The 22,176-nt window shown below is 42.4% G+C and overlaps 1 protein-coding gene across 1 annotated transcript; it reads right to left on the reverse strand.

Annotated features, from left to right (window-relative positions):
- Positions 1-743: 743 nt before the first annotated feature.
- On the reverse strand, positions 744-3,017 carry sox21b (SRY-box transcription factor 21b). Its single transcript, XM_061724449.1, has 2 exons — positions 2,769-3,017; positions 744-2,600 (listed from the first exon to the last, which is right to left on the reverse strand). Exon 2 carries the CDS (start codon positions 2,583-2,585, stop codon positions 1,845-1,847), a length of 741 nt encoding a protein of 246 aa, XP_061580433.1. The 5' UTR covers positions 2,586-2,600; positions 2,769-3,017; the 3' UTR covers positions 744-1,844.
- Positions 3,018-22,176: the final 19,159 nt, after the last annotated feature.

Genomic DNA, 22,176 nt, shown 5'->3' on the forward strand with positions numbered 1-22,176 from the left:
ATCGAGGTGTGACAATGGAGAGCACAGCGCTGAAAAGGTTTAATTAAGCGTGACGGAGATAATTATCCCTGGACTGTCCAAATTAGTTTTGCATAATCGCTCTGATCCTTATGAATTCATCTCTCGCTGTAATCTAGGAGAAGCGCTTTGTTGCGTTTTGGTTCTTCTGCTAAAGATCCAATTGGATTCCTTGCGGAATGACGCATATTCCCACCTGCGTGTGCACACACACACACACACACACACACACACACACACACACACACACACACACACACACACACACACACACACACACACACAGAGGTGCATCGTTTGTTTTTTAAAATTTACACCAAATTGAACCTACTTTATTTGTCTTCTCACACTTTCCCCTCACACACTATAAGCACAGGTTGTTTTGGAGACTCAAAGACGAGCTTGTTCTGAAGAATCAAAAGAAGCACTTTACTCTTTTTTTTTTTGTCTTTGTCCCTGGGAAAAGTAAGCACAAAGTACCGAACAGCTTTATCTCCCATGCCCATTCACGATTAAAATTGTGATAAATAAGGTTTTGGCTCTTGATGACAATGGGCTGATTTAGATTCACCCCCCTCCAGTAATGCCATTCAAGGCGCGGACAAAAGCGGCCTTTGGAGGATACCTTACACTTCACCTGGACTGAGGAGCAGGAGCAGGAAAAGAAAAGATACCAATCTTGTTCATCTCATCAAGAACTGCAGCCGCGATTCCCTTCCATTTAATCCGAATAGGCTTTATTGTGGTCCTTTTGCTCAACAAGTGAACAGTAGCAATAGTTTGAAGTACATAACGCAGGTTAAAGAAAACACAAAACATACAAATTCCATAAGAGTTAGATAAAAATGTCATTTTTTTCTGCTGCACATGATACGAGGAGTGGGAGGGAGTTGCATTAAAAAAAATAAAAAAATAAAAATAAACCCACTGAATAAACTTCCATTTAAAATTGAACTTTTTCTTTTGTACTGTTCAAAGAAAACAAACAAACAAAAAAGACGGTTTGGTGAATCAAACCGGAATTGAATAACACCTTCAAAATAAATTACATCCTCTACGTTTCATGTGCAAATATCTTGTTCTTTTTAAAATTGTCCGGGTCACCATAGATTCCACTAAACAATAAATATTACAGACATCTATAAAACGTTTTAAAAACTCAGAATATACACGGGGTTTTCTAGTGAAATACGTTCCTGGCCCTATCTCAAAACACTAGGCCTGATACGGCAAATTAACTAAACTCAATTTATCTGTACACATTTACAGTGTCGTGGCAATCCTCCTTGATCCGTGAATGAAAAACCCTACGAGATTCTGTCTGAGGGGGGAAACGTCGTGGTCCTGATAAGTATAGGGGGCATTGGCTTGGCTGCCCTTGATTCCAACAGGTTAGTCAAGCAGGTGCAAAAAAGATAAAAATCGACCAGAGTACCTTTAAAAAAAAGTAGCTTTTTTCCGTTTGTTTGTTTTTTTGTTGTTTTTTTTTCACAGGGACAAACGACTCTGATACCCACACCTCAAATTTCTGCACGCCTCCCATCGTAGAGTCACTTTCCTTGGGGTTGCGCGAGGTGATGGCAGAGTAATAATAGAATAGAGATCTCTAAATAACCATGACCTTATAGATAAAGGCATTAATCAATATACATACACATGTGATATCTGAGAGGACAAGTACTTCATCACATGTACAAGTTTGTGCATGCATAATAAAAACTCTTGCATGGATAGCTTTTGCGTCTTTTTGTTTTTCATTCATTCACATTTCATGTTTTTTTCTTTCTTAAAAGTCCAACAGTGGGGGGTGGGTCTATCTATCTATATCATAACGCCGCGGCGTATGCAGGGTACGGTTCAAGTTGAGGTTTGCCCATCCCGGGCAGCAGGATGTAGGCCAGCGGCGGCTGCAGCCCGGCTGACGGCCAGGCCGAACAGTTACACGGGATCATGTAGCCCGGGTTGCCCGGGCTCGGGTGCGAGTGCGTGTGTGCGTGCGCCCCGGCGCCGGCGCCGGTGCCAAAAGCCGTAGCGCCTCCCGGCGGGTAGCCCAGCGGGGACGCGTAGGAAAACGAGGGGGGGGAAAGCTCGCTCATCTTGGATCCCAGGTCGAAAAAGGAGTAGGGGTTCGTGGTCATGGACGGGTTGAAGAAGACGCGCGCAGCCGCGGCGGCGGCGGCGGCCGCAGCCTTGTCCGGGTTCCCCAGCATGGACTCGGAAAGCACTCCGGCGGACAGTCCGCCAACTTTGAGTGCGTCGTGCTCCCCGAGGTTGTACGGCACGGGGAAGGAAAACTTGTCTTTCTTCATCAGAGTCTTGGGCTTCCGCCTCGGTCTGTATTTGTAGTCGGGGTGCTCCTTCATGTGCATCGCTCGCAGCCTCTTGGCTTCGTCGATGAACGGCCTTTTCTCGGACTCGGTGAGAAGTTTCCACTCCGCTCCCAGGCGCTTGCTGATCTCGGAGTTGTGCATCTTCGGGTTCTCCTGAGCCATTTTTCTGCGCTGGGCTCTGGACCAAACCATGAACGCGTTCATCGGCCGTTTGACGTGATCCATTGGCTTAGACATGTTGGGACAAACTCTCTAGAGAGGGGAAATATGTGGAGGAAAAATAAAAGGTCAAATTTGCGCTATTTATGACGTGCCAAATCGGTACATATAACCATAAACATTAACAACTGCACCCAGTAATATCTAAACAGACTCAAAGCATCAGTCATCACAAGCACTGCGGTTGTTTGATTTACTTACTTGTGACTTCAGTTGTTCATCCCACCGTTGATTTCCTACTAAAACGTCCAAGTTGCAGCGTCCCGGTCAGTGCTTAAATGTTTTCTGCGTCATGGTGGCATCCATCAGTGATACTACGTTTAGTACAGAGGACGGAGAGACTGTCAACCTCCGCTCAGCAGCCGCATACGCAAGTGGATGATGCGTCCCGCTCGCCCCTTGTGAAATACCGGATTGTGTGGCAGGTAGTGAAAGTGTCAGTGACGCATGCGCACAAGAGGCGAGCGCACAGACGTCTGTTGAAGTTTTTTTTTTTTTTTTTTTTTTTTTTTGAAAACTCCAACCTGAGTCTGAAGGGTAAATACATCCTCTTTTTATATTCAGTTTCGTTATACAAGTCTTTTGTGTCCTGGGTCTTTCTTTTTTTTCTTTTCTTTTTTTTTTTTTTTTTTGTTGCTACAGCTCATTTTTCTCACTTAAATTTATAGTGAAGCGCAACGTGTCATTGGATTGGACTTGTTTAGTTCAATAAAAGTAATCAAACATGTGGAATACCCGTGGGTGGCAGGTAACATACTTTGATCCCGGGAGAAAGTCAGTGGAGACCGGCTCGTGTTGCAGAAGTTGCGTCAACTCGTTTTGATGCGCAATCTGCGCACTTAATCGCCTTATTCTCTCAAATCCGTTTATTTATCTGACAACCTGTTCGTACCAGTCCACTTACTCACCTTTCATCATGCCGTTGTCTTGCTGCCTGCCCCTTCAACCCCCCCAACCAGTGGCACTGCCACTGTGAACAGTCAGTGCGCACCAGACAAGAAAGGTGAAGAATGCGCTCTTTCATTTTCTGATATTGTCACATTTTCTCGGTAAATAAGCAACTGTTGAGGAGGTCTGAAGTGTTTCTAATCGCGCTAGGAGAAATTAATTACTTTTCAGCAAGCCCCCTTTTCACTTTCACTTCAAAGGACCTTCCCAAGGGCAGCGACTCGACAACTGAAATTAGGTTGTCCAATATTCAACTAAGCAATTACAGTTATCTGCAGGACCTGTTGAGTAAATTGTAGGTTTAAGTGGCTTGTTCTGCCACTTTCTCCCGTTGTACATAATGATTGTGTTTAAAAAAAAAAAGAAAGGGGGGGTGGAGGGGTACACAAGCAGTATTGAGCAATATTATAAATGACGAATTAGGCTGTAGGTTGCGCGTTTAAATTAGAATAGAAATGGAAATTAAATTCAATTCACTTCAGAGCTGTTCTTTTTAACGGTCTGGCCTAATCTACAATTTACACAATATATATGTATATATATTTATAAATCGTGGATTTATTATAATAATTATTAATATTATTGTTATTATTATTTTAATATTATTGTTATTATTATTACCAACAGACGGGAGGCATAATATTGATTCTTACATAGGCTACTCATAAATGATGCTCAGTCACGAGACGCGCGTCTCGATAACGCGCTGAGTCCGAGATGTATACTATAAAAGAAATGTTTTTGGTTGTCTCTTTTCATTCATTTTATTCGGTGCAGAAAAGGCTCGCCGAGGGATCGCGCCTTTGTCTCGAGGAGGGAACCTGACAAGGTGAAGATGATCCGCACCAAAATAAAAAAGGAAGGACGAGACGAAAGACAAACCTGCTGCCTAAACTGACTCGCAGCATCTCTCAACACCGCGCGCTCCTTTTGTCGGCTTGTCATTCACCTCGATAACATTCTTGCAGTGAAGCGCTCCGCTCACTCCAGGAGCACGCACGCACCTCTCATGGCACAACCGCGCAAACAGGACTGTATATGTCTGGTGGTATGAAGAGGCGAGGCTCTCTTATCGGCAGCTGTGGAGGTGTGCAGTAAAGTGTGTGCACACGTGCTTTCACCGGGCCCTTGGTTCATTCTTTCTCCCTTTTCCTTCCCCTATTTCCCCCTTTTTTTTAAATGGTCCATTGCAGCTTTTCTTGATTTTATTTGTTCATTAAAATTGTTTGAAATGCCATAAATGACAGTTTTGATACAATGCCTTTGTTTTAACTGCAGATGATCCTGAATTGGGCCTGAATTGATGGAAGCAGGTGCAAAGATCAGCTGTAATGATAAGACTATTTTTTTTATTATTATTGATTTATTCCACAAAAAAAACAGACTAAGAAAAAAATATGTATTCATTTTTTTAAATTTAATAAAGATCTGATTAAAAAATAACACCCCCAAACACTCCAGTCTGTGTTATTTTTCTCCTTTCTTACCCATGTCTGGGTCCTAGAAATAACACTTAAATAATTCAACATGAGTTAGTGAGAGTGGCAGAATTACCTGCCGATAAAGCCGGGGTCCAACCTCTGAGACGGAGCCAGCACTCCCACCTCACAGCACACCGATGATAAGGCTGAATAGAAAAATATCATGCAAATAGAAGGCAGACAGCAGCAACAACAAGCCCATGGGGACATTTTCCTAACCAGAGAGATCTCACACAGTTCCCTCTAAAGTGCTAAAGCCATCACTCTGAAATAGGAGCCCCTGAAGCTGCAGGAACCTCCATGATAATGTCCAACAGTTTATTCTGCTCAACAATCCACTTAGTCGGGGAGAAAGTACAGTAAATTATAACCAGTTGATGAGGAGTCCTGGATAAGGTCATCTTATCTATACAGAATATTGTGTGTTCTACCACCTCATCCTTTTTTAAGTTGTTATTCTCCCATTGGAGAAGGTGTGTGTGTGTGTTTGGAGGCTTGACAGATGCGGGGGGGTCAAATCTTGAGATAAATTGATTTCAAGGGAACACAAGTTGACCTCTTGCTATCAGATGGCTTTTCTTTGATTGTGAAAAAAAAGAGAGAGGGTAAACAACAATGGCATGTGTTTGCCACTTCAAACCCCACAGAGTGGAGAGTATTTACTGCCACATGAAAGTTTACTCATTATCAGGGAGGGTTTGTAGAAATGGAGTGGGAGGGGTCCTGATTGTGTACCTGATGTGGTTCCTTTCTGCTTGTCTGATTACAGCTTCCTCCCCTTCCGCTTCGGCTGCGACTGCTCTCAGGCCCGAGCCTAGAGGGAGGCACAAAATGCACTTCTGCTGTAAAAAGATGGTCATCTCCTTTTCATCTGTCACGATGATCCTCATTAAGCCTCACATGCTCCTGAAGAGCCTTCCTGTTTTTACAGCTGATCTGCAGATTAACCATTCTGTGGAAATCTGCACCAGAACGTTTCAGGAATACGGCTGAAATCCATTGCGAAGCGCCATTTATCTGCAATAGACCTTTATAGATGGAGAACACTGTTTCAGACTTAATTACAGCAAATGTTTTTAGTTAATTCACTTGATCATCGTTCACATGTTTTTTATTAATCCCTGGTTAAAATAAATTACAGCTGCAGAAGATGAAGACAAAATGGTTTGTATTGAGGAGATTTCTGAAAGAGGAGACAAAATCCAAAAATCATAAATACATTTCGAACTAAAGCATAAATGCCTGCTTGATGTGGAGCGTATTGAAACCCAATCTGTCACCATCACACACCATTAGCCACAGAATCTTATCTTAAGTGAGCCTTTGATAAAGAGTTAATGAGAAACAGTTTAGGGCTGTAAGTGATCCTATTGATTACTATTTAAAGATGATTGCATTCAGATTAGAAGTCATTTTGTCTAATGAGGTGTCTTTACAGCTCCCACAATATGTAGAAAACATGCTTAAGTGCAAGACAACATAATGACAGGATTGGTTAAAGAGACAATGGCGACTTCAGCATCACTTCAAATGAGTCACAACGAACGCCTGAATAAATGCATAATTAATGTGAATAAAGTTAATATTTTTTTTGTGGTTTAAATATGTGACCTATTTTGCAGGTTGTGTTCTGAAAATATATTCAATAAGTGCCAAATGAGTTGTGCAGTTCTTTAATCATTCTAATTATACAGTCTTTATTGCTCCTTAGGGCAGAATTCAGTGTCTTTGTCTCAGTGGGAATTATTTTGGTGAAGAACCAAAATATTTACTCAGCCACAACCTAAATATTACGCATATCAAGAGGAATTGAGAAATAATCCTCTCATAGAGCACAGTATTAACTTAATCACATTAGCGAAAATACTACTGATAGTGGTCGTGATCCCTGGTGAGGGAATCTGCAATTCACAATAAAAAATAAATAAATAAACGTGTCAAAAAAAAAGCCATAAAAGATGGAACAGACTGTGGTGTGATGGAGACTTGAACAGGCAAATGGCCCTGAGGACTGTGTAAGCGTGTGTGCGAGTGTTTGAATGCCTGAATGATGGTAAAAGAGGGAAGGAAGTGGAGTGATTGTCAGTCGAATCTTCAAGGACCTTAACTGACAGATACAACAAACTTTGAAAGCACATTATGAAAGGTGAATGGCTATACAGAAGCATGTGGAGTCCGCCAAGGCCGATAAGACCTTCATCTTTAAACCACTGCTTGTCAAAGTATTATATGTAATCTCATACAGCAGAATATCTCTGCACCCTGAGGGGCAAACAAAATAGCAGAGGCAATCAAATGGCTTCCTGGATCATTAAAAAAAAAAAAAAAAACAAGAAAGAAGAAAAATAAAAAAAAGGTCTATCCTGGCCTTTTGCGAGAAGTCAGATTTTTGAACTATGATAGCCGCCACCTCCCACGGGGCATATGTTTAGCTTAAACCTTCCACGTATTCTCTGTGGCGGATCCCTGTAGTTCATATCCGCAGACACTTGTTTACCTCCGGGCTCTAAGATGACTTTTCCCGTGATAGACTATTTTGAACCATTTAGCGGATACATTATCGCTGGCTTTTCTTCCTCATTATATTCCCCTTATCGCCACAGCATCACTGCAAAGCCCCAAATAGAGAGTTGTAATTACCCAGACTGCCACCTGATAGCAGCCCCTCTATCAGCTTTATCACTCCAGGTCCTGCTAACTCATCATAGAGACAGAGGGAAGAAAAGGCCTGCTTATGGCGCAGCCCACCACAGATAGCTCATCTCAGATACATTTATAGTTCCAGTTGGGATCAGAGAAAGCTGATGCACCAAGGCAATTTTTTTTCTATCCTTCCTTTCCTTCAGCCCTACAAAGACTGCTCTCTCTCAGTCCTCTCCTAGACTCCAGCTCTTTATGTGGAAGCTGAATTGAGGCTGCTCCACAAACAAAAAGTGATCCAATCTCCTTGAAGCCGTGGCAACGCAGCAACATGCTATTCGCTCTTTCATAGTGTGCCAACGTCCTTCAGAGGTAAATGAAATCCAAAAGGTGACTTGTTCATCTTTCACATTGCACAGAACATGAAAGGGGGACACTTGCATAAAAGTTTGCTGCACAGTGATTGCAGCTTATTAACCACCTTTGACCCTTGTTACAAGTTTGCCCGCTCTTGTGAATAGGAAATGAAAAACTAATCAAAGGATTTCATCTCGTTTGAATGACTATAAAGCAAAAACTCTCAGTGCGGTTACATTCACATCTAAATTAAGCTATTGGTAACCATCTAGCTAAGGATTAAACTGTATTTTCAGATAAATCCAAGCATACATGCGCAACAAGACAATCGATTATTGAGTGTGTTGCGTTCCACTCCCCGATGCTAGGAATGCACACGCACTTTTGCATCGGCGTTCTTCCGGTTAGTTCTTTGACGTTCGTCTTCTTCTTTTTCTCCTACACTGTTGATATTCCAGCTTTCGTGGTGTCGTCACTTCCGGAAGGGGGGGGTCCCAGGGCAGTCACTAGCTCGGCTAAGCGTGGGTTGCATATACATGCCGAAATAACTCTAATTAGGAGCATTATCTGGCACTAATAGCGCAATCTCAAGAGCTTCAGTTTGGTTCGACTGCAGCCCGGCTAAGGTGTATACATGGCTTTTAAAACTTCGATATCGGTCGTATTAAGGCAACAATTCGACTTTCTGTTAGTGTATGTAAATGTACTGACTGTCAACTTGTGATAAAGGGTTAGACTTTATGCAGTTGGAGCAGGAATACGTCTAAAATATCCAGAGCAGTGTCCATAAAGGAGCAGAGCTGAACAACATTACTGGAGAACAGTCTTGTCTGCCAATTCAAAGTGTACATTAGAGTCTGGAAGGGTAAGTTGACAACCCTGCGTCTCATTATGTCTTGTATTGTGCACATAGCTGTCCTTTCCTCTGTCATTCATCATATTGAGAATGCTTTTGTGTCTCTTTTCAGCAGTACGTCAAGGAAACACTGCAAGCGACAGTGACCTCCATCAAATGGGTAAATTGAGAAGATGCACTGGAAGTCTTTGGCCCTTTTTTCCGACTCAAGATACATAACATTAATGGCTTCATCAGTCCAGTATGACAGCATTCAGTCAATCAGACATTTATCAGTTTTCTGATACTTTTTCTTTCAAAATCCTTTGGACCATTTTGCTGCAGACAATCTCTCGGCTGCTAATGAGAAGCTGCATCATCACACCGAAACTCGCTAAGTCCTTTTAATGGTAAAGATTTTCCTTTAACAAAATGTCCTTTTGCCCAAAAAGTTTATATTGGGCTAACAAGAGCACGTCAATTAATCAAACGAAGGGCTGTGGTTGGAGAAAGTTTAAAAAAGAAAGTAAATGAATACGTACTCAGACAGAAATCCGATGCTTCGGGTGCAGCTCACACACCTGAGGCAAGTTTCCTCTCGTTAATTTGCTGCGGTTAACGTTTGAAGGTAAAACTAGGAAGGAGGATGCTGCTGTGGTTTATTCATCTACTGCAGTTGTCATGCTGAGCTGTAGTTTAGCCTATTAGGTCGCATGTAGTCAGATTGTCATCTCGAAATGGTACGGAGAAGCAAATGGGAGGTCACTGCGACGTGACACTGACACATTCAGATTAATGGAGGACCAAACATGTCTGAAAGGGGACAGCAGTTCCCATGATCTGTTCACTTCCTGACCTATGACACAGCTTGAAAAGAAAAAAAAATCAAATTTGAAGGGATTGAGTAACGAGGATGAAAAAGAAACCCTCACACTGACAGGGAAAATAAAGTCCCACTTTTCTCAAAAGTGAAATAGCCGCGTTGCTGCAGATGGCTCATTGTTGCAGCTCAATGTCACATTTCTAGCAGTGTTGTCTTACACACCTCAGGGACAACACGTGTGGTCATTACAGCTGCTGGAATTCCCGGTACATGCCACAGGGAGAATTATTTCCACTTTTGCTCCCTTGTATCCAAATACCTGCATTTGAATGTGAGAACATGTTTCTCCTAAGCAGTGCGTTGAATGGCATTATGATCAATGGGAGGGCAAACGTCCTGTCAGCATGTTCTGTCTGGGGGTGGAGGGGTGGGTGGCTGCAAACGGCTGTCTTATGTGATCTCATTATTTGATGGACACAGCAGAGGAGAGGCTGCATTCACGCTCGCCTCCGCCGCGACGCTCGCCAAATCAGGCCATCAGTCATGCAGAGCAGCACGGGCACTTATAGGATATATCGATCATATTTTGACAGAGTATTCTCACCTCTCGGTGATCGGCGGTGCACCACTGCCGGCGTGTATCTGTGCACACAGCACATGCGACAACGTTAACAGATGCCATTCTGAGGGGATAACAGTTATCAGCATCCTAAAACAGGCCTGTGTCAGTGCGTTAAGATGTTTGCCTAATGATTTTAACTAATCTGTTTATTTCTAATGTTTATCTAAACAGCCTGTGAGGGGAGGGGTAGCAAAGCAAGGCACATGGCTTTTCAAAATCAAAGACTTCAAAGCAGCTAATCGCCTGCGTGAAGATTAATGAATTACTCTTCTGAATGCTCCTCTCAGTTTTTGCTCTTGCAGGTTTTTTTTTTCTTCCTTTATTTTTTTTCTTTTCCCCATATCTGGCTAAAGTAAATACCAGTGCAGAGCCACGCTCTGAATAGATAGCAAAACCAAAGGCCGGGACCCTGCAAGAGTCAGATCACCATCCCATGGGATGTTTTCTAAAGATGATGTGACACGCCTAAAGAGCAAAGCCCCACCAGGGGCCCTGAGGGCTGTTTGCATTTGGCAGCTCAAGCCAAAAGTATCCTCTCGTTTCAGATTAAGCCCTGCCAAGGGTCAAGTGAAATCAATATGTTAATCCATAAATTGTCCTGTGTGATAATTACTAAGAGGAACAGTAATTACAAAAGACATTAATTTACTTCTTAGATTTTGTGCCAAGGGAGAGTTTTCACCCAGCCTTGATTCATCTGGAGGCAAACAATTCGCATCCTCTTTTAAGCAGCGGTTGACACTCATAAGGAACAGTGGGTGCACACAAGCTCTCTGTCGGAGCACTTCTGCACATGCCAGAGAACTATTTGAAGGTTTTCAGACTCCTGTGTAGGCATCTCCGGGAGTCTTTCATCGGTCAACGAAGCCAAACTTTTCACAAAACGCATGCTTTTGTTCCCTCTGACAATGCGTCTTGGACATTAGCATAATAACAATATTTTTTAGAATACCTTATGGTATGTTGAGGGATAAAACCTCTGTTTCCTCAGAGAAAAACATGCAGCGCCACACATGGAGCGTCTCTCTGCTTTAAAGGGGCAAAAACCTGTACATACATTTTGATCTTTTTCTTACCAACCACTGTGAGGTATAACAAACACCCCGGGTTGCAGTGGGCCTGCCACTCACTGGGCACTGCCAGCTGAAAGAAATTGGTTTCTTTTATCAGGGTGGAGCCAATCTGGGCTAATGTGTCTGGTAGAAGAGTGTCCCAGGGAGCCTGGCTCACCCATTCTTTGGCCATTCTTTCCACTTTTCTCCTCTCCTCCAAGAAGGATAATTGCAGTTTAATTGGGTGACAAGAAATGAAAACTGTCTCTACATTATCTGGGATTATCTCTTTTTCCTCCGGCCTGCCATCAATTCAAAGAAGCCTATTTATCAGCACGGGGGAAGCTGATGCTTGGTCAGCGGAGGATAAGCTTTGAGCATCAGTTAGCAAAAACGAGGAGAGAAGGGCCCCGGCAGCAATGGGAGGGGTCTTGACAGCCAAGAAAAATTCTCTTTCTATCTTATCGTAACCATACATTCATCTCCAAGATGCATATCAATTTAGCACTTTAAATTAATAAAATACAAGAATATTACTCAAAAGAATTATTTGTCCCAAAAAGAAATGGAAGAAAAAGAAAAGCTGCCGGTGACGGTTGCCTAACTGAAATGCAGCAGCAGCTTTGCATGTATGTGTTAAATCATCCAGAAATATTTCACAAACCCCAACACCTCACATGAATTTAGCAACCCATATAAAAAAAGCACTAATGAATACCAATAAGTCCGAGCATTGTGTAGCAGACGTGCTTTGCAGTCGGGTCCATTCAGTTCATCAGCATTCTTAAATTCTGCACAGCAAGGTTATAAACATTGAGTCATACTCGAGCCAGCCATAGCTCAGCTTCCTTTTTGTTTGAGCTGTACTCAACCTTAAAAGCCTCTTTCAGGATGCATGAATGCACTTCATTTTCTCTCTGAGAACTTCGCTCTGATAGCTGCAAAAAAGGAAGGTTGTTTAGTGAAGGAAGGAGAGACAATGAAGGAAAAATGAAAGCTTTCACTTTCCATTATGAACATTGCCATCTTTTCTTTTCAGATGTTTATAAAGGACATTTTCCTCATAGTAATTCCCCCTTTACCTCAATATGCCTGCCAGTCACTCAAGCACAACTCTAAATGGATCTCGCATCAGGGTTATGGTAATATAATAGAAAGATGATGGAGAAGCATTCTGAGGGAGAATCAGGGTAAAAAGAGTAGATGGGAAAACAAGGTCATTGATACTTTGCTGGCCTCTGCAAAGCATTCAAATCAATGAGAATTTGCTTGGATGCAGAGTACAATATACGTAGCCTCAGGTGAATCGTGCAACCATTTAAGACAGTCTTATCATTCGGTGGAAACAGCAAGCTTTGTGGAGCATTAAAGCACAAAAACAATTTGCTGTATGATGACCAAGGTGGAGTGCTCTGAGAGCAAACGAGGACCAACTTTCAATGCATTTAAGGGTTACAGGATATATAGCCTGCTCTATGATTGTGTGCAAATGTGTGTGTGACTTCTGTGTATACAGTCAATTTCAATCAAATTCATTATAAATGTATTTATACAGTCTAATTACAATTCATAATATGCTACTCAGCAAGGGACACCAAGTCACGAGGTTGCATGGAGTGGGAGGTGAAAATGAATGGGAAGAAATACCCTTTGACAGGAAGACACCCCCAGAACCAGAGTAAGAAAACGGTTTGAATAAACTGATTGGAAGAGATTGAGATGAACAGAAAACATACCTGTGTATGAAGAGTGAGGAGAGCAAACTGAGGAAAAGCACCCAGGACATCATGAAAGGTCCCCAAGTGGTCTAGACCTGTGAGCAGCATATGTAAACGGATGGCTCAGGGTTACCTGAGCAACCCACTCACTATGATATTTATCAAAAAGGAACATGTTCAACCTGATTTTGAACGTAGAGATTTAGTTTTGACTTATGAAGACGCTTATAAATAGGCTTTCAGTCTGAGAGTAAAGTGCTATCTTGGAATAATAAAGAACTCTGAACTCTTCAGGACACTGTGTGTTTGGCCTGACACAATTTCATTTGTGAGTAAAATTGTTTTAAACTGAAATCTTGGATTTAACCCTTTATTTACCAGCCCGTTGTCAGGCTTCTGCTCTCAAATCACATGTGTCCACTGTACAGGGGGCTCTGGTGATCAACATGAACAGGAAGCCAGTAAAAAGGTTAGACTGAAGAAACACGACTTCTTCAGCTAATTCTCATCAGAACTTTTGCTTTGAAGCAACAAATTCATAAGCAACATTTTCTGGCTCACTCTGAGGCAGGATGTTCCCAAATTTAACAATAAAACACAAGTGCAAGAACTTCAGTTCTGAAAACTTGTTTATGTCTGAGTTAAATGACATTCCCTACTCATAACGGTTTCTCCCAATAGTACTAATGCCAAAATAATGCTATTTGGTAATGTAGATGACTAGACCATATTTTGCTTAGCTGTTCACATCCAAAGACAATAACCATAGTCTTGTCTCAATTTGGTAGCAGGATGTTACTTCTCCAGCCCTCTTTTGTATTTAAGACAGGACTGTAGTAAAACTAACTCACTGGCTTCATATGCCTGCAAGGATGAGTATAAGTCAGTGCGGTCACATGGACATCTAAATCAAGCTATTGGCAACCATCTACCTAAGGACTAAACTGGAGTTTCCGAGAAATCCAAGTATACATGTGTGAGAAGACAATCGATTATTTAGTGAGGTGCGCCCGACTCGACAATGCTAAGTGGCGCCACACGCACTTTTGCGTTGACGTTCTTCCGGTTAGTTCTTTGTTGTTCGTCTTCTTCTTCTCCTACTGTGTTGATAGTCTGGCTTTCGCGGTGTCGTCCCTTCCGGAAGGGGGAGTCCCGGATCAGTCGCTAGCTCGGATAAGCTTGGGTTGCTTATACATCCCGGAATAACTGGAATTAGGGCCACATTATCTGGCACTAATAGCTCGATCTCAAGAGCTTCAGTTCAGTTCGACTACAGCCCGGCTACGGTGTATACATGGCTTTTAAAAATTAAATATCGGTTGGATTAAAGCAACAATTCAACTTTCTGTTAGTGCATGTAAATGTACAGAGTGAGGATCATCTGAATAAGGTAAGGTTTAGATGTATTATGAGGCCTTAAAGCCTTATAATACATCTAAAAGGAAAAGTAGGGGCCCATACACAAAAACCTTGTGGAACACCATATATTACTTTAATGTATGAGAAGAACTCATAGCTCACTTGGACTGTCCCGTTTGGAGCAGTTGTTCCGGAACAGGGAGCGTTTCCCCCTAAAGATCGATTCGTTTGGTACTATGTGAACACAGCAATCGCGCTCGGATGCGGCACCAAACAAGCGAGCGCTTCCATTCGAGACCTGGAGCGGTGAGTTTTTTTTTATTTGGACTGAGAACATAATCGACACAGAAACCGACGCAACTCCATTGATTGTGTATGTGCGGCCGCGGCGCAAGGAAAAGAGTCGGCACAGAGCCTCCACCCCCTTCTCTCCTATTAGACACAACTTTCTCTCTTCTCCCTCTCTCCTATTGGACGTGCCAAGATGTCGTCACAGCGCGGCATGGTGAAATCAAAAAATGTTCAATTCGGGTAAGCGCCGCCGGTAGCACATACACAATAAATGGGATCGCCGGCGGCGGTCTGCGCTTTGTGCCCTCTGTGTGAAAGGGGCTTTACCATTGTTGTTTTTCCCGGGATACAGATGAGGAAACTCCTTCCGCATTTATTTCTGACCAATGAGAGAACAGTTGGTTCGCGCATGGCATTTGTTAACAGCTTTGAACCACTACAGACGGTTGCCTTGTGAACACAAACGCCACAAATGAAAAACGAAACAACTGTATCGATTTAGACCCTGAATCGGAACAAAACAAACGGGCCAAGGGTCTGAAAGCACCCTTAAATATGACTTAAATCATATGCAGACACCCACAGTGGGGTTGACTTTGGTGGAGTCTCCACTTTCTTAAATCACGGTAAAGCCTCTGTGATAAAACATTGAGACATTGAGATAGGACCGGGCAGCACGGTGGCTTGGTGGTTAGCACTGTTGCCTCGCAGCAAGAAGGTTCCCGGTTCGACTCCCAGGCCCAGCAGGGTCTTTCTGTGTGGAGTTTGCATGTTCTCCCTGTGCTTGCGTGGGTTCCCTCCGGTTACTCCGGCTTCTTCCCACAGTCCAAAAACATGCATAGTAGGTTAATTGATGATTCCAAATTGCCCATAGGTGTGAGTGTGAGTATAAATGGTTGTTTGTATGTATGTGGCCCTGCGATGGACTGGCGACCTGTCCAGGGTGTAACCCCTGCCTCTCATTTGAAAATTTGCTGGGATAGGCTCCAGCAGACCCCCGTGACCTTGCAAAAGGATATAGCGGTTATAGATAATGGATGGAAATGCAGGACCAAGAATTTAATAGCAATAGTTTAATAATAGTAGCTAATACAGGTAAAAGCCAGCCCTTCCCTTTGCCTCTCCATTAATGTGTTTGGACACAGGGAGAACAGCCAGCCTCTTCAGCAATAACCTTTTGTGTCTTGCCCTCCTTGTGCAATGTGTCGATGGTCGCCTTTTGGACAGCTGTCAAATCTGAAGTCTTCCCCATGTTTGTGTAGGCTTCAGAGTTAATCAGCTGATTAGTTTGTGGCACCAGGTGTCTTCAAAATGTAACCCTTACACAATATTCTAATTTTGTGACACACGGAATTTTGGATTTTCATTTGTTGCCACTTCTAATCATCAAAATTAAATGAAATAAACATTTGAATGCATCAGTCTGTGTGCAATGAATACATATAATGTACAAGTTACACCTTTTGACTGCAATTACTGAAATAAATCAAGTTTTTCAAAATATTCTAATTTACTGGCTTTTACCTGTATACGCACGTCAATAGATTTAGGCCATGAGGAGATCAACGGTAACTTTTGCCAGCAATGTTGCTGTACCATGACGTAATGTAAATCTTGACTAAAGTACTTAAATTTGATTTATATTTGTGCAAAAGATCACATAATTGCACCAGATCGTATTCATGTATTTATTTATTGCATTTGTTTAAAAATAAAGGCTTTAATTGTCTAAATGACTGTGTCTGAAGAAAAAGTTGAGTTACAAAAAGTTTAAAATACATCGATCAGATGCACCAAGGTTGTACTACTCAAGTCTGTTCAACAGGGCAGTTAGAGTTGAGAAACAAATCAGATTATACAGCCTTTTCTTAAACTGCTCTACTTGATAAAGCATCACAGACAGCAGTGGCGATGTCATTATTTTTCTTTCCACTAAAGAAGATTTAAAGGAAGACCTCACCCAACAGAACCTCGACTCGTAGCCTGGCTACAGCGCTGAAAATGGACATGGGGCTGTTGTTGCCGTCTGTTAGTGATGAACGATCATCAGCTCAAGTTTGGGAAAAGGATTTCATTTTAGATTATCTTTGAGATTCTTGCAAATTAGTGGAACGCTACGTCTCTAAGACCTTTTTTTCATCTGCATCAAAAGAGACTTTATTTACACACACCTGGTATGTGTAACAGTCTGATGCAGCAGCGTAAAATCTACATTATAGTGTTTGTTTGAACCATATGAGAATGAGGTTTGAGCTGTTTTAGATGGCGATGGAAGGTCCACGGGGTGCCCCCTATAATCCCTTCCTTATTCTTCAAAGTGCCTGATTCTTTCCTGATTCCCAAAACTGTGACTAGTGTCTACAGCAAGCGAAACACTTGGTATACATAACAACTTCACATGACCCTACAGTAAAAAAACATAGAAAGTACACAGATTTAAAGCCAGGAGACAGCCGCCGCTGACTGTGTCCTGAAAACAACCCATAACAAGCAGGAAAACTGAGATCGGGTTATATAAAAGACATGATGGTTGATGATGTTTTAAATCAACAAGTCACACGTAATCAAATATACAACGGCAGAAGTGAAATTGAGTAGGTTCTTGCTGTGTGGATAGCTGCAGAAACAGTACAACTTCTTAAAATACGTCCATAAAGATATATCATGTATACATTTTTTTAAAAAGCTTTGTTTTTTGTGTGTAACAATTAGCTGATAGAATCAGTAATAGAGATAACCGGATTAGTATCAGGGCTCTGAAATAATACGGCTGCAGCGAATGGCTGCCACTATCACCCAGGCGCTGTTAATCATTTTTATACAGGGCAGTGATATAAATCGCTAAAGAAGGGTTGCTTTAGCCTGGTCAGTGCAGGGAGCAGTTTGTCTAATCACAGTGCAAATAAGGTTTGATCACTGTCCAGTGTAATCTGGCCCACAAGCAGCATTTACAGCTCTAAATCAAGCATTGGGGAAGCTGCAGGTGCTGCCTCACAGACAAGCCTCCCCCTGGGGGCCCTGTGCCGGGGAATAAACAGCAAATAAATGGCAGGGCTAGGAGAGCAATGAGCTGATTAACTCACTGCGGGGCAGTTTCTCATTATCCCCTTAACCCAGACGGAGACCTATCCAATCTTACACCCTGTCTCACTTACAGTAGGGCTCTGTCCTGCGTCAACCACGCTCACATTGTCTGGGTTACACTTGCAGTGAAATAGAGTCTGTGTGGATGATATATAAAAAGGTGTGTGAGTGCTGTGTGTATGTGTGAGTGTGTGTGTGTGTGTGTGTGTGTGTGTGTGTGTGTGTATGTGTGTTTCATCTCTGGGGAGACTGCTAATGTGTCAGCTCCATGGCTCATTTCTTTCAATTACAGTGGCTGGGCTAAGAGAGCCCACCAGCGGTCCACTGACAGCTCCATATGGGTCCCATCACCGCTTATCACGAACCAGTCGCGGATAATTCATTTACCCTCCAATGAATGTGATATATCACCGTCAACAAAAGTAGTTACGTATCACACAATTCACACCTTGTTAATTAAGGAGGAGTTGTCACGACATACAATTTCGATGTAAAATTATTCAAGTCAAGCTAAAATTTTCAAGTGGCATTTTAAGAAAAACTAGAAGTCGAGTTTGCACGCGTTAAAAGTAGCCCAGTAAACTGGTGGCGTTTCAAAGCCACGTTTGACTGTTTCTGGCACTCATGAGAAAAATGTGGATCTCCTATTGTAGAATGTTGATTTAGCATGTCACCTGAATATAAAGCGACGTCAGACATACTTTGAAATGAGCTTCGTTGTTTGCCATTGTGCCGCCTCTTGTGGTTTCAAAGCGAATTAATTAACATGATACAGAAATGGGTAGAATGCAAATGTTGAAGCCCTCACTTTATGCCTGGGTTTCCTTTTGTTCCCCTTTATTGTACCAAATTATTTAATTGGGTCTCTGTGATTGTGCACAGACACAGGAAGGAACACAGGCCATTGTTTGCCTCCATACAAGCCACAGTACGGTATCAAATTCAATTCCCATCAAAACGGCAGACTGCTGTAGAGCCCGCAGTGGCCCTGGAGATTAATGAAGATCTGCATCAAGGCAAAGCGCTGGTCTGAGATGGGAGATTTCTCCCAAATAAAAGACCCCTTCACCAAGAACAAAAGGGGCCCTGAAAAGCGACGGGATGTTCTGAGTGGATGAAATAATTCAAAACAAAGACAAGAGTTTGGGGTGGGGAGGGTAAAAGCCCTGAAATAAACCGCTTTCTTTCTTCCCGTTTGATTTACTTGATTCTGCCAGCAGATTGAAATTCTCAAAACGAGCGTAATCTTTATGTAGAAGGATGATAGAAGCACAAACATTCATATCTCAATTATGACTAATTTCATATTTAATAGCTACAGTTTTGATCTTATTTTATCCATGTACAAACAAAAACCAAAACATTTATCACTTGATTTACTTTAGCACTATTTACCTGCGATAAATCACACTTCCCCTTCACAGAACGTGGCTTCAGTGTGAATAGATTTTCAAGAAAAACATGTTATTCAGTGGCATACAGTAAATAATAGAGGAAGTCATGGTTCACCTTGATTGTTGAGTTTTTCAAAACACGAGGGAACAAAGAGCGCAGTGAAAGCCACGACTGTCAGGGTCTGAAGTGAATTAATGCACAGCTTTTTCTCTGTTTTTGTTCTAACAGTCATCTGAGGAGGAACACACTTCAGCTGTATTCAGAGCGTGTGAATAGATTTCTTTTCTTCGCTCGGTTTGCATGAACCGCAACAACTAGACGACTTGTTCTGTGAATGCAGCCTTTCGACAGGTGGGCTCTTTCAGCTCAGCCATAGCACAACACTTGTTTTTTGTTTTTTTTTTCTAGCCAGATAGATTCCAGGTTGTTGGACTCTCATCACCTAACGAGCTGCAGGAAACACTATTCATGACCGTCAATTCTCCATTTTTCCAATTTCCGCCTGAAGCTCAACGCTTTCAAAACACTTCAGCACATTTTTTTAATCAAGAAATCCTAAATATTTCATCGTGACAACAACAATCATTGGCTTTCACAATTACAAAACGACATTCAGACACCAATAAAAGGGTAAAGTTTCAGGTTTTTAGCCGCCTAAACACTGGACTCTTTCACATTCAGCACATGGCGTGTCCCAGCCTGCCATATTTACTTCATTTCCCCCAATTCATAGACGCTGCTCACTGGACCGGAACATTCCAGCTGCCACCTCAACATCTCATTATTTTTTTGAAATATCAAGCTTGTATCTTCTTGATAAATAATTCGCAGTAGTATAATGTATCAGACTAAAACATATTTTCAGGGGGGCACAGAGGTTAAAGTGCCAATCTCACCTTTTTAATTTTTTTTTCTCCACCCTGAAGACAGAGATTTCCATATATAGAGTGACCATGGCTTGTGTTCGACACGAGCAATCGGGATGAAGCACACAGCGACACATATTGCTGTCAGAGATTGGAAATGAGGCCTGCTAACCTGTAGGCAGCCTCCCCACACCAATCAGCTTTACACATTCCCGATGCATCGCTAAAAAGAATTGTGACTGTGAAGTTTTTATCTGAGTAGTTGACAAACATTACTCTTTAATGCAGTTTTGTAGAAATGCATTCTTATCCCTCTTGGAAGGCATTTATCTACTTGAAACCTGCAAAATGGTTGCCACAGGGAAGGATCCCTTTTAATAGACTACAATGGGCTCAGTATGGGACACATTCTGATTTTTGTGAAAGATAGGCGGGCCCCGGCCGTATATTCATGGGAAATTGTTTATCTTCAAGCGAGGCGAGTGAAAGGCCTTTTTTTTTTTACAATAGCATTTCAACTTTCATCTGAAATGATTCCTTTCACTCGTATAAATTGTTCTGGAGAATTTCAGACAGGTGCTTTTCATGAGAAAAAAAAAAAGCCTCCATCTGCAAAGGGAGATGTCGCAAAACATGAATGCACACGACAATGGCGGCAGAGAAAAGTGTGTGTGTGTGTGTGTGTGTGTGTGTGTGTGTGTGTGTGTGTGTGTGTGTGTGTGTGTGTGTGTGTGTGTGTGTGTGTGTGTGTGGGAGTGTGTGAACAAAAGTGATGGTTGTATGAACATTGTTTGGGAGGGGGGGGGCATTTCTTTTCTATTTATTTAAGCATAATACTTTTAGTTAAAGTAAACACTGTGAGATCATGGACATCTTAAATAAAAGAAAGGAAAAATATAAAATGAACATCCACGGGGAAGCCAGAGGGTTTTTTTTCTCGCAAGTTTCTTCTGATACAGGCCTTTACCTGGCCGATATGGCAGTAGCAGAAGCCCTGGGACCAGACGCCACAATGCCATAGCAGGGCCTGAGGAAGAAGGGGAGGGGGCCGAGGGGGGGGCCTCATGCGTTTTTAACAGCAGTCCCAGGAAACAGGGACAATCAATCAATAGAGTGCCCCCCTCTCCAGTAGGAGCCAAATGTAAACAAATTGAAAAGGAATGAGAACAAAACAGATTGCTGACTGAAACAGACATACTCAACGGGGGCACTGCTGCAAATGAAACGTCTTTGTAGTCCCCCCCCCCCCCCGCGCCTCTGGCTACCAGCCTTCAACGCGACATGTGCAACATGACATGATCGCGAGCGTTACCCGCCTCAGATTTTGGGAAGACAACAGGTGCAAAGGAATCTCACAAATGTCTTTATATTTAGCTTATTCTAACATGAGCGCAGGTTTCAAAACAACCCTCTGAAATGCAATGAGGTGCATTCACCGCTGCGAGTCTTCCCATTTATCTCCGCACTCTTTCCAAAGACCCGTGCCAATAAGGCACAGCAGCATCTCACGCTCGACACACAGCGCTCAAGGGCACGAGCACAGAACTCTGCACATGTCAGATCTGCATGCCACAAGTTAAATTAATGAATCTTTATAGGGTTTAGGTGTTTTTTTTTATTTTTTTTTTTAATGAGAGAATCTGTTGTAGCTCTTTATCAAGCCTCTTCATATTTCACTGAAGTGAAATGGTGCACCACATTTGCGAGGCAGAACTAATGCCATATAAATCTCAAGTATTAAGCAGGCCCCCGGGACATCATCTAAATGAAGATTTTACACCAATTTAAAAACCTGCCTGCAATTTGGTTCCTGCCTTGAGTGCATTTGTTTAACAGGTGCTGGCGACGAGAGCGCTCCCTCTCCAAAGTGTCGCTATGTCTCCTTTATTAATTTCTGGATTGCACCAAGTGGGCGGGGAAATATGAAGAGAAAAGGGAGTTGACAAACACTAATCAAAGGTTCAGAGTGGGCTGATTCCACCACAGATCCAATGTACTTTTGCTTCATTTGCAAACTAATGATTTTAAACCCCCACAATCTGTTTGAGGTCAGCTCCTGTGTATTTTGGATACGCTTGGCTATTAGCATCACTGAAAGCTTCAGATGTGTCAAGCCTGCTCCCCCTCTAGTGATAGTC

The sequence above is a fragment of the Cololabis saira genome, chromosome 6 (assembly GCF_033807715.1).
Source record: "Cololabis saira isolate AMF1-May2022 chromosome 6, fColSai1.1, whole genome shotgun sequence".
Classification (NCBI taxonomy): Eukaryota; Metazoa; Chordata; class Actinopteri; order Beloniformes; family Belonidae; genus Cololabis; species Cololabis saira.